Genomic DNA, 13,622 nt, shown 5'->3' with positions numbered 1-13,622 from the left:
TATAATTGAGAAGCACTGCTATAACTGTATAAAATGAGCAGAAATACTAGCACAAATAAAAGACCTGATATTGCCGAATGCCAAAATGTCCATATAACAAATAATTTGTGGAGTGGATCAATGACATCATTGATAGTTTTAAATCATTGAGAAAATGAAATTACAGCCGATGTTCACATGTGCATTTGTCATGTTCTGTTGACGTTTGTTAGTTTTTTGTTGTGGGTTAGTATTGGGATTTTCTGTTCTGGGGTTTTTTAGTTTTGTTTAGTTTTTACTTAGTTTTGACTTTCTGTGTCGCCACCAGTTCCTGGTCCTCCTTGTGGTTCTGTGATTTCCCAAGTTCATCGTTTTATTTGTTTGTTTGTTTTTAGTTTTTGGAGTTTATTTCTGGATTTCAGTTTGCCGCTTTTGCAGTCATCTACCAAGTTCATGTTTTTTATCATTACATGGTGTGTATTTTCAGCAAGGAAGCAAGGAATGCTTATAAGTGTATCAATGAAGGAAACCCTTTGGAACAGTTCAGGGTGAGAAATCAATATTGAAACATGGTTAAAAGGTTCAAGAAGTTGACTTTTTATGTTACAGCCCCTTTAATAGGGATATAGACAGAAACAACAACAACAAAAAAACAAACATGAGGGTTATTGGCAATCCTGGATACTTTATTCATCCTGTGATCAGAATTATATTAAGTTAGTTCATTAAAGTTAGATTGGAGTGGAAAGGGCCAAATAGCAAATTGACACCCATAATTATAAGTGAGATTTTTTTCCCATCCCAAACATTTTAGCTGAACCAAATGCCATCTTTTACACAGAACATGTGGATGCAGCTGAAATCATGACTCCAAGTTCTAGGTCAGACTGCACATACAAACATCCGTACCAAGAGTGGTGTGACCTTGCACCGGTCAGGTGCTGCCACTTTGTTAAGCAGCACTAAATTTGGCTGGCTCGACCCAGGGGCCTAATAGATGGGTATTCCACACTCAGTTTATGAAAAAGACTAAAGACTAGCCAAACACTTGTACAAAGTGTGTAGCACATGTGTGGGAGATATGTCAAACATTCCACTCCATTCAGATAACAAAAAAAAAAAAAACATTTGGATGTCTTGGGAACCAATTGGAGCCAAGACCGCGATGTGTTCTTTTGATGACACAAGGCTTGGCGCAGTTCCAGGGTTCTATCAGTTACTTTCCTTTGCCAGTGCTGCCGGTGCTGCCAGTGCCGTGGGGGCATTGCAGAAATTCAACACAGCTTTCTATGCAGTTTCTTGTTAACATGAAAGTATTATCATAAACCATGGGTCAGCCAACTATTTGCCAATGCAAAAGTCTTTGAAAATAATATCCAAGATCTCCTCTGGTCCGACCTTTCCGGTGATCCGGCCCAAGCTAGTGAGAGCCAGGCGAATGCCCTCGGCTGCCAGAGCGAGGTCCAGGTCACGGTATCGCTGGTACTGATCCAGGGCTGCCACGCATTGCTGCAGGTGGGTCCTGTGGCGTGCCTGGGTCAGGGTAGGGGCACCAGACAGAGGGTCGCCACACCTAGACGGGAAGTCCGACATACTGAACTAGTGAAATATGGATTTTTTTTTCTTTTAATTCATCTATTTATAGGACGAGGTTTCCTTTGTTTTATTTCCCCTTTTCCTTACTTATTCAGAGCCTGTGGGTAGGATCGTTACGTGAAAGCGCATGCTTCAAATAGCCCCGTGTCTCCATTAATCAGTGTAAACAGAAGAATAAATTGTAGATAATCTCGTTGACTCACAAAGTTTTAACTCTGCTGTGAAGTGTCGTGAGGAAGTCATGAAGTCCTTCATTTGTCTGACACGAGATCACACAAACAGAAGGAAGGCCAGAGATGCAACCAAATTTAATTTTGACCATTTGTCGCCGGTCCTTAGGCAGCAAGTCCACCTTGTTCAGGACCAGAAGGAACTTGTCAGATGGCAATGCTAGGATACAAAGGTAAACACACGTCATCAATTTTAATAAACCATATGGTGCAATAGGGTTAGGCAATTTTGTAGGCAAAGCAAGTCAGTTTTATTTATGCAGCACATTTCCTACACAAGGTAACTCTATGTACTTAATATAAGTAAAAATACACCAATGCCAATGCCAAACTGTCAGTAAAAATACACCAATGCAAGGCATTTACAAGTAAATTGGGAAAAAAAACAAAAAAAAAAAACAATAATTCTATCTATATTGGTACCTTTATGGATCTGCTCGTTATTAAGCATGACATTTCTGAGGTAATCCTGAAGAAAGTCTGAAGCTTTCTGGATATCAGTGGGGAGAAGAGAACAGTCCACTACCACCAAAGTCAAATCTGCTTGCTCAACTCTAGAGAGAACAAATACAGTACATCAATAATTCAGCTGTTTAACAATACTTATACAATACACTATGAAATGGCCTATCTTAGCTGACTTTGGTTGCGATACAGCCTACACCAGCTAATGTCCGAACATTAGTTGTAAATCAAAGAAAAACTAGCTTATTCCTCCAACAAACAACATTTGCCAGGAAAAAAAAGCAATATACTAAAGCAATATCAAAATGAAGATCATATGGAAATCCCAAGCCTTTTCAACAGAACATAATCTAAAAGCTCAAGTATTTGACAGAAATTCTATCACCTGTGGGAAACCTGGAGTTTTTAAACCTGACTTTTGGTACTGAACATTAATTTAAAATTTTAATAATTTCTGAACATGAATTTAAAAGGATGCCTGTCAAAAATCACCTTTTGGGCTCATGTGGTTCACTCACTAGGGCAAGGGCCATAATATCAGTTGCAATATGATATAAGGAAATTAAAAGAAGTGCTACACAAGCTGGCAGCGGTGAACCATCAACAATGGACTCGTTTTCAAACAAGTCAATGAAGTATGCTAGCAAGTAAGCAAAAGCCCCAGAACTGACCAACAAGGAAAACAAAATTCCAAATTCCCTAATTTCTACATTTATTTACTATCACATTTCATGCTTTACTGATGCACATTTCTGGTTCAATATGGGTATTTCTGAATATGCACATCTTAATTTACATAAGATAAATGTTCATACTTACTAATATTTATCAATTAGCGATAGAAGATTTGTGTTTACAAACATTGCTCAATATATTGCACCACGTATTGAAATGTGTCGTTGCTGTATTTGTGCGTATTGCTATATGCTACGTGCCACAATCCTTATCATTCACGATCACTAATATTTCCATTGGGAAAAAATCCATAGGATTGCTTCCTTTACTAATGGCCAGCCCCAACTCTAGAGCACATCGATCCCACCAGAGGAGCTAGTAGCAGCAACGGATGCTTGCACTTACCATCTCCTTCCTGTAGTGACCCGGGTCACAAGTGTCTGACCTGCTACATGCACACAAGGTCCTATACACAACACAAACTGCACACCCTTCCTATTGCGGCAGCTCACCACTCGAACAATTATTCAATAGTTAAAAATGGAACTCAAATGAGTATACTGGCACCCCCCCCCCCCCCCCCCCCACACACACACACACACACACACACACACACACTTAAAGCATTGCTAAACATATATATAAAACATATATACACTATGTGCAAGAATTTTTGCACATAGGTGCAATAGTTATGCTCTTTCCTCATATTAAAGAATGAATTACAGCGGTAAAATGAAGTCACTTTTAGACTTTTTTATGTGCTAAATATTAGAAACATGCATTGAGAAACAGTTTTTTTCGTTAGTTGAATATTCTTCCTCACTAATAATCATAATATATACACTTTTTTTTTTAATGTATGAGTGGGTGTAATCTGTCATTGTCATTCTGATTATTTTTGATGAATACTGCATGTGACCAAATGGCACGTCAAAGGTGTGCCATTGTTGATTCCTCCATTTGTCTGCCTGTCTTACTAGCTGCCTCTTAGTATAGGACAAAATAGTGATGACAGCTTTCACAAGTTTTTTTTTTTCAGTGTAAACAGGGGAAGTGGCTGTCAGTAAACGTCTCTGACTATGTCCATTCTGCAAATCACGGATGAGGTGTTATAAATACATCAATTCAACTCTTCTTTATGTAACCTCCTGGGACTGTTTGGCCGTTTATTTATAACACCGAAGGAGCAATAAGGCAACTCCTGTTAGTTACAGAGACTTTAGTATACGTTGATGACTTATTTCTTCCTTCCTTTGTTTTTAGACGCATCAGGCATCGGGTCACCATTTATGGACAAAAGGCCATTATATGAACTGTAATGTAAACACAGTCCCTACCTTTCACGCGCTCGACGGACCCCCTCTCGTTCCACCAGGTCCCGACTGTCTCTGAGGCCTGCTGTGTCACTCAAAAGAACAGGAAAGCCACCGATATCCACAGCCGTCTCCACTACATCTCTGGTGGTTCCGGCAATCGGGGACACAATGGCTGCAGGTCTCTGGCCTGAGTTTGAAAATATCACAATAAAGCACTTAAATTGATCATATATAGTTTACAGTACATAGTTGTAAGAGGCTGTAGCTATGCAGACAGACACTGTTCGAAATTCATCCAGTGAGGATTTTGAAAAATTACAAAAGACTAGCATTCGTTTGTCGATTTTTTTGTAACGTTTTTATGTCCAAAGAATTTGTGTTTGACATTTAAAAACAAAGGTGGCTCTATTGCACGATACTGTATGTGTAGGAGTACCAAAAGATTACATTAATTAAATAAAACTTTATTGAAACACATTTAGTTTTAATGGCAGCATGCAGACTTTCATGTATAAAGCAAGAAATGCCACTAATGAACCCTGATAAGGCACACGTGTGACGTGTAAACCATTTCAGGTGAATACCTCTTGAAACTCAAGAGAAAATGCCGAGTGTGCAAAGCAGTAATCAGTGCAAAGGATGGTAATTTTGAAGGCGCTAGAATGTAAAAAAGGTTTTCAATGATTTCACTATTTTTAGGTCAAGTGCATAAGTCAACATGTTCATTTCTATTTTAGAGGCCTTCAGTTACAATCTATAATTGAAATAGTATAGAAAGTAAAGAAAACGCATTGAATGAAAAGGTGTGTCCAAACCTTTGGCCTGTCATGTATATAGGAAACTATGACATTCTGACAAATTGAGTTATTATTCTAATAGGAAGTTGCGGGGAAATGGTATGTGTCTGTACTCAGGATTGTTTACATAATGTAATTCTAAATGCTTACAGGATACAATATGTCAAACAAATACTGTACATCCTTCGTCTATAAACAACATGTATTTGATTTTCTTGAAACAACATGGGAAATTACAAGACTGACAAGTGTGTTTTCTATCTGGAGTAAATGCATTTATGGTAAAATACCAATTTATACATATTCATATTCTAAACAGATTGTACCTTAACGTATATATAAACTTATGAACCATGGCAGCATGTCCAAAACATGACTAATATACTACATTATTAGGAAATTAACCATTTTGACAATACATTTCAGTCTTCATCTGAAAGGCATATTATTATTATTGTTTGCATTATTTGACTTACAATGATTACAATTTTGTCAATTCTACTACACTAATTTGATTGTTCTATTGGGTATTCTATTGAGTATTCTACCAACGAATGAGAGAAAATTGTTCTGAACTAGCCTCAATAAAATGTCCGCTTTTTCCACAACTAATTATTGCAAGCAAAAGATTTATTGTAGTGCAAGCGTATTTAATATTGAATCATAATACCCTGGTGTGCTATATTCTACGGCGGTCTTACAGAGTGCGTTAAGAAGGCTGCTTTTCCCTGCATTTGTGGCTCCCGCGATGACCACCTGCACACCACTACGTAGCCGCTCGCCCCTGCGCTCATCCCTTAGATGTCGCACCATCTCCGTTTGCAGCTCACGCACCATTCCATCCACTGGAAACACAGGAACGGGACATGACGTAGGTATCGTTCTCAACTTCACCTTCTTGTCATTGTTAAAGGAATTTCTGTGCTTTGAAGGAAAAACTTCCACTGTCTGACGCTATTTGTCTAGACGAAAACTAGGTCAAGGTCTCTCTCTTTTCTAAGATGATTAAAAGTTAAAGCGGATAAATAAAACATGTTCAGTGTTCATGATCCTGCACATCATAACAAAAGCAAAACATCACTTCAACCTCAAACTCCCCAAATATAGTTACATATGGACAGTACATTTGATCCACATCCTTTGGGGCATATTTGCGTGTGGCAGTGGAAGGACAATGTGCCAGCTATGCTTGCTATTTTTAAACACCAGTCTATTATTATTTGCAACCTCTGATGTATGAGCTCACATTTCGTGCCACCAAAACAAAGACTATATTGTGTTTTACTTCAAAAAAGTTGTTCTGCCAATGCCAGACAGCAGGCGACAGACTCTAGGGAAGCATTCCTCACACACATACGCACACACACACTGACACACATGGGAAAGCAGTCTCGAGAGTGACACGCTAATGCTGACAGTACTATTCCTGAGTCCTGAGCCACGGAGTGGTGTGGAAGGTTGGCTTTGAAGGCAAGACAAATACTTCCACTGTCCCACTGCTCTTTCGCTCACATGCTTCCTAAAAGGAAACTTTTTTTTTAACGGCTTGATATCTCTGGCTATTCCCCTTAGGGCACAGCAAAAGCACACGGTGGCCAGTTAATTATCCAAACAGGAAAGCTAGGCTGACTCCTCTCTCCTATGGGAGTAACAGAACCCTTATACCCCTGCACCTTCCTCTGAAGCTTGGGATTATAATATTTATTTATTTATTCAATTATACTTGAGTATACATACCTTGGGTTAAAACTCCATCCTCAATAAGCTCATCTTCACTGAAGTCTATGAAGGCCTCCACATGGGCAAGAGACTGAGACAGAAGAGGAGACAAGCATCACTAAACATTTGTTGAACCCTTGCACCAATGGAGCAGACTGCAAAAAAACTAACAATCTAACATGATCTAGAATGCAAATAAAAAGACGCAAACGGTCTTTGTCTTTTTTGTCAACCTATTACCATCCCAAAAAACAAAATATCATCACAAGGCGGTGTGAAAGTAATCGAAGCATCTTGTAGTTCTCTAGTAAGGCTGCATTTATTGATTACTGTATTTTGGAAGGTGGATCAAAACAAAACAAAAAGAACATTTTTTTTCTTTGCTTGGTGAAAAACAAACACAGAAGACCAAAGTACATATTTGAACATAATTATGAATGACAAACTTTTTTTGCTATTCAATATCTTTTTTTAGACGTAGCTATATACTGTACTGAGATTAGAGACTACTTCTCTCAGCATAAATTTTTCTCAATGAAACGAGGTGATGTAAAAACCATAGAACGCACATGCACGTGTTCTACTGAACTGTCTTTAAAAAGACTTGACCCTGCGCTAAACACTGCCAACCACAATAAAAAAATAAATCATTGCAATTAGATCAAAGTTAATCTATTTGAACATCATTTTATTGAAAATCTATTGATATTTGTACCTCATATTATCATTTTTTTTAAATATATTTTACACAGAATGTCAACTTTTGTTTCCAAGACCTAAACCGTGAATCTTTCTTTAAACCTAGGACAATGCTCACCGAAACCTTAATTTAGGGAACATTATTAAACTAAGAATTTAATAATTATAAATTCAAACATGTGAACATGGCATTTCAATCGATTCCCTGCTTCAATGTGCTAAAGGTAATGGGTTAAAGGTAGCATGAACTTGATTTATAATGCAAACCAAAATATAAAATTGAACAGCTTCCAAGATGTTTTGGTTGCTGAATCTAGCTGTAGGAAAGCCTCTGTACTTCTACCTCGCCACAAATCAGCATTATGATTGACAGTGCGGAACACACACAATAGTAGTATAGCTGAAGAAAAACAGGAAGCCCCAGATTCCCACTTAGATTCATATACACATGCGATAATGGTTACAGAAAAGGTTGCATTGTTGTTGTTTGTTTTTTTAAAAGAGTTTCACCCAAAAGCTTCACACAGAAGGCGTGCTTCTTATTGTACCTTTTTATGTTATTCTTACATTCCCAGAAGTCTGAACCTAAAATAAAAATGCTATTAAGAAACCTAAAGAAAGCATTTCAGGAAGTTTCTCAAGGAAGAACACCTGGAACAGTCACTGCCAACTGGTGCAACATGGGAGCACTTGGCTGGTGTCCACAAAGGATAAGAGCGGCTTCACAGAACTACAATCACATGATGTGAAACGATAACATGATGTTTTTCGCAGAAGCAGTTTTGAACCTGCCAAATATCTGTCAGTCCTCCATCATCAAAGAGGGCTAAAAGCTCTGCAGCTCACTGAAGGTGTGCACACACAGGTCTTTCACCACATTGAGGACCCATACTGTAGATTAATGACAGGTCACATTTGGGAAATATGGTTTAGCAGTTACACACTTGCTGTGTTAGAAACCAAATCAGAAATCCTCCTTTTTTACCCAAGCAATTAAAACATATATTATCCAATAAATCTACCTATCACCAGACAAGAGTGTTTAAAAACTGATGACCTACTGCAATTTTCACACACAATCATTTTTAGAGTTGGCAAATGAAGTAAGATAGGAGAAACTATCTATGTAAGCAGCGGCCCATTGTGTAAAACAATATCTTGGTGATAACAGAGGCCAAAGGAGAATGAGCAGACTTGTTTGAGGTGATAGAAAGTTAATCTCGAGTCACAACTGGAGAAAATGTCGAACGCGAAAACTTCCATTGTTTCTGCAACATTAAAAGAACGTCAACATTTAGCAATAACAACATTAAAAACATGGATCTGATCCAATAGTTCAGGTTGGTGTTGAAATGGCATGCGGTATACTTAGAGCACCATGTGAGTACCCCTGATATATTTTACTAACCACCTTCACCCTCTTATGTACGCAAGAAATCCTATTTACCCGTTTCAAGTTTTGACTCCAGCCTTGATAGAGACGCCCAAGTTCTCCTGACATTTGCCTTAATGCCTGTCTCCTCTGGGCCTCGGTCTCAGCGTGGATCAGATCCCCTAGGCCCTCCACCTTCAAGAAGCATCACAAGTGACAGTGAAAACATTTGATTTCAACCACACTGGCATGCACAATCTTTGCCGTCATCAATGTTTATTGTGGGTATTGTATTGTATATTACTAAATTTTTATTCTCAGGCCTAATATGACACTTTTGTATTTTGCCAAGGTGAAATATTCATTTCATTGCGGTGATTTGAAGCCTTCTGAGATTGAATTTTGAACAGTAGTACTAGAATGTGAAAAAACAAAAAATGTGTTGAAAATAAATGCACGATAACAGTTCATGAAACAGTGAATCTGTTCAAGCCAGCACTTATGCTGCCCTTACAGCTATTATGATTAACAAAAAAGACAAAAGTCCTTGATACACAAGATGTCTTGTATAGTGCGTTGACACTGTAAAGTGAATTGGGCAATTTGCATTTAAAGGTTTGCTTATAGGCCAAAAATTCAGCTTCTGGTGGAGCACCTTATTGTCAAGTAAAAATATTGAGAAAAGAGATTTTTTTTTTTTCCATGTTAAGACCGGTGCTTTATAGGAGTACCTTGTCATTGCCCCCAAATATGCTGTTTGATTATTTGCTGTAATCAACCTACCTCTGTCAGGCCAAGTTTCCCTGCCTGAAACGCTCGTCGCGTGAACTCCCCAGACTCAGCAGGTCTCATGCCAGGCATACTTCCTGAGAAACAAACACACAACCAAATACATCATGCAAACATGATTTGAGAAAAAATGCATGCACTTTACTCGTAAAACAAGTAAACCGGACACAGAGAATGACAATGATCATAATATGTGAATAAGGGTTCTTTAGAAACTACAAGCTTGTATTTAGTGCTTCCACAATGACTTTGCATCAAGGGAGAGCGTGGCTGTACAACTAAATTCAACCTTTAAATGCAGAAGAATGTCAAAATTTTCTTGTTTTCTTACGTTTCACATTTGTTTAAAACATTTCGAAATTTTCAAAGCAGCATCTTGTAGAAAAATCACTGCAATGATCTCCCTTCTGGCTAGACTGTCATTCAAAGGAATACAACACTGCTCTCTAAAGGCAAAAAGAAGCAAGTGCAACTACACCATTTCCCATTTTCTTGATCATCTATTTCACTTGTCCATGATGCAAAATGACTGTATAATACATCAGATTATAATCTTGTGCATGTCGTGGTACATCATACAAGCTTTGATTTATTTGAATTCTACAAAAAAAAAAAAAAAAAATGCAAAAAGAAAGCTACCTAGAGCCTGTAGCACAGCAGCAGTAACAGCGGGACCTCCGTGGATGTGGAACTCCACACTGTCCTCCCCTGTGAAACTGTGAGGAGCTGGTGACGTTAAAAAGATACAGAGTAAATATAAATGTTTGGTTTTCCAAAATATTTTGGAAATATGAGACAGCAAAAATCATCCATTGTCTTTGGCACATTTCCTCAACAGCGCTGTAGATCAGGGAGCTGCAGCATATCCTAGCTGAATGTGAAAAAGACAAACTGAACCAGTTCAAGGCAAAAACATGGAACATATAATAAACAAACGACCATTCATATCTGTTGAGAATGTTACAGCCTTAAATTAACGTGTATTGTTTGAGATGTGGGAGGCAGCTCGTGTGTGGAGGTAAGTGTGAATGGTTGTTTGTCTGATATCATCCTGTGATTAACAGGAAATGAGTCTAAAGAGTAACCCTGTCCGCAGTCAAAAATCAGCCAGTTAGGATCCTGTTGCCCATGGCCCTATGAGACCCACTGCTATTCAAAATTAATGGATACAGCTTACTGGATATAAGCAGAAACTTAAATCAAACTTGTGAGTAGTGTGGCTTAAACACCTGGGAACCAAAGAACAAGTCCACGGTCCAGCACCTCTTTTGAATGGGGATGTGTGATGCTCCTTAACATTGCACTGCGAGGAACAGGAAGGTTGCATGTGAGGCCCGCCATAGAGCTGAGGGCTATCACGGATGAGGGGCCACTGATTCGTACTACAGCAACCCCACACTTTCCGTGGCCTGAGGATAATGCAAAAATTGTTTCGGCATCAATCAGTGCAGGAGGGACTCCATCGGAGGAGCACAGGTGCCTCAAGAATAGAGCCCATCTGCAACAATACGAAATAATAGATACACTGTATTGTGATTCCATAAGATCATTTAGAGCAAACGTGTTAAACTTAAGATATTAATATGGGAATAAAAATGGTAAAAAGGCTGGTAATTGTACATCTGCTATACATTAATAAAGGTATTCGATTCGATTCTGAACTGTGATGTTTATTTTGCTTGACTTTAAAAAAAAAGTCATAAAATTTAAATATTACTTATTTTACGACCAATATTTTTTGAAAATGAGAAAAAATGCCATTAATTTCTGAAGTAACTATGTCATGACGTGAAATCTTTCCCTTGCTGTTATAATAAATAAAGGAACAATTTAGCGCGAATTACAAACCTCATTTTACAGATGTCGGCTGCTGCTGTTCTTACTCCACGATGGGCAGCTGATAAAAGCATCATTTTGTTTTTTCAGCTACTAAAACTAAACGGTTAATTTTCGCTAACCGTACAATTTATTCCATGACATTCTGACGCTGTGAAACGATGGCGGTAGATTTTGTAAATAAATGGACATTAACGAAAAGCAAAAAAGTCTAAATATCACACATATATGGAAATGAAAAAAAACACTTGCTCATTTCGACCGGTTGTTTACAATGCACCGCGTGGACTCGGCAGCTTCCTTGCCAATTTTGATTGGTTATAGTGGCAATGATGAAGTTCCATTCGTTTAAAAAACTGTCAGTCTGCATTATGTCCCACCTACTGTGCGTCTTGTAATTCATTCCGTGCTTCTCTAGGTTCCCAAATTATATTCCGTGGTAAACGGGAAAGAAAAAGTACAAACACTTGAAACACTATCTAAATCTAATCTACTGTAATCTATTCGCGTGTGTACTTAACCCCCCCCCCCCCCCCCCCCCCCCCCACACACACACACACACACACACACACACACCCATACACTGTGTTCTTTCAGCTACCTTCATATATTCATCTTAATAATGGCTGTCAATTTGTATTGGGGTCTGGACTCAAAATGGAATTATATGGTTATCAAACACAAAAGACAGTATGTCTGCAGATTATTGCAAGTACATTGCAGGTGGAATACTTGTTTCCTGATTTTATTAGGGGAGTCCCTGGTTCATTCCAACTCTGGCCTTCCTGTGAGGGTTTACATGTTCTCCACAATCCCCCAAAACATGCATGGTAGGTATATTGGAAGCTCCAAATTGCCCTTAGGTGGGTTTGTGAGTGTGTATGAGGCATATATCGTGTACACACCATGAATTTATGGCCTGAGATCCAGGAGCAAGCTACACCTGGGATTTTAATCATTTATAGTTGTCCTTTGTGTGTAAAGGTGGGGGAGCAGCTGTTGATCAGCACTGGACAAACGTGTTTGGCTCCAATCACTCTTATTTTATGATGTTACACATACACACACCAAACAAGAGCTTGCTACCACGTAACCACCACTAATGTTTGTTTTGAAGCATACAAGTTTACATAAGGCGTCGACTCATGTCTCAGGTTATGTTAAACTATTTAGAAAGAGGGCTTTTTAATGTGAACAAACATGGTAACACACATCATCCTGTGCTTCTTATATATTTCACGTTGATGCAAAAATAATACTGTACATGATGGATTGGTTGTTGTTTAAAGGTTGATAGATATTGAATTGTAAATAATAAGTAAAACGTCATTTGTATTTTCAGTTTGTTTTTAAATTATTGATTGACAAAATCTGGATTTGCTTTTTACATTAAAAGTGATCAAAAGTCTTATACTAATTAAACATGAATTCACCCAAAATACAAGTGTTGATTATGAAAATAACATTACAAATTGATCTGCATCTGCCAGGTTTTTGTGTCCCAATGCACAATTTCAATTCCAATTCCACTAACCCTTCCCTAACAGATTGCAAAAACTGATTGCAGTTGCACACACAGGTGTAACAGCAATCTGAAATCCACAAAAATGTGAAATTACAGGAGATCTCCTGTGTTTTAAGGACCTTTTATACTTGCATTGCCTGCCAAACCATTGGACCATTTGCATTCTGTGGTATTACTATGCATAAATGACAATAAAACTCTTAATCTTGAATCTTAAAGCAGTCACATGGTCCAGCTGGCCAGCAACAAATCACAACATTATTTCACCATTATTAAGCTCGCTTCGATAGATTTTGTCATACACATGTCAAAATCCTGTCAAAGCATTACATTAGACTTTCTGATCCCTAAAGAAACTCCGTTAAAACCTCGTGAGATGCCTTCACGGATCCCCAGTTGTTCATGTACCACTATTTGAGTACCACTGACATATGGGACCTGCAGAGAAGGTTTCTAAAATTCCCGGGTAGGAGTTCATGAGTGTTTGTATGCCTCAATTAAATCAATAAAAATATTCGACGGACAATAGCGCTCCAAACTATTTCAGCGTTTATTTAGTTCAGTATTTAGCCCACGACCTTTGATTTGTTTTCGGGAGAGAATCCCCATTTTCTCCACGAC

General features: G+C 38.3%; 1 protein-coding gene across 2 annotated transcripts; it reads right to left on the bottom strand.

The window, feature by feature from the left end:
• Positions 1-646: 646 nt before the first annotated feature.
• gtpbp3 (GTP binding protein 3, mitochondrial) lies at positions 647-11,737 on the bottom strand. 2 transcript variants are annotated; one of them, XM_088425344.1, is made up of 11 exons: positions 11,489-11,737; positions 10,870-11,138; positions 10,280-10,366; positions 9,635-9,717; positions 8,927-9,046; positions 6,799-6,871; positions 5,763-5,906; positions 4,286-4,451; positions 2,229-2,359; positions 1,779-1,965; positions 647-1,552 (listed from the first exon to the last, which is right to left on the bottom strand). In XM_088425344.1, the coding sequence occupies exons 1-11, from the start codon at positions 11,551-11,553 to the stop codon at positions 1,321-1,323; spliced, it is 1,557 nt and encodes a 518-aa protein (XP_088281470.1). In that variant the 5' UTR covers positions 11,554-11,737; the 3' UTR covers positions 647-1,320. The 2 variants fall into 2 exon arrangements, with proteins under 2 accessions (XP_088281470.1, XP_088281471.1); XM_088425345.1 differs by having other exon boundaries at positions 10,904-11,138.
• Between the last annotated feature and the right edge of the window lie 1,885 nt (positions 11,738-13,622).

This window comes from Hippichthys cyanospilos, chromosome 10 (genome assembly GCF_059441005.1).
Source record: "Hippichthys cyanospilos isolate Australia breed blue-spotted pipefish chromosome 10, RoL_Hcya_1.0, whole genome shotgun sequence".
In the NCBI taxonomy this organism is placed as follows: domain Eukaryota; kingdom Metazoa; phylum Chordata; class Actinopteri; order Syngnathiformes; family Syngnathidae; genus Hippichthys; species Hippichthys cyanospilos.
This window is presented reverse-complemented; position numbering and strand designations above follow the sequence as displayed.

Bases quoted from the DNA above. Each gene is read 5' to 3' on its own strand.
- gtpbp3 (XM_088425344.1), bottom strand. From the start codon at position 11,553: ATGATGCTTTTATCAGCTGCCCATCGTGGAGTAAGAACAGCAGCAGCC. The intron at 2,360-4,285 runs GTAGGGACTGTG...TGTTCTCTCTAG, and splicing joins GTCCGTCGAGCGCGTGAAAG to AGTTGAGCAAGCAGATTTGA. The intron at 1,966-2,228 runs GTACCAATATAG...TTTGTATCCTAG, and splicing joins TAACGAGCAGATCCATAAAG to CATTGCCATCTGACAAGTTC.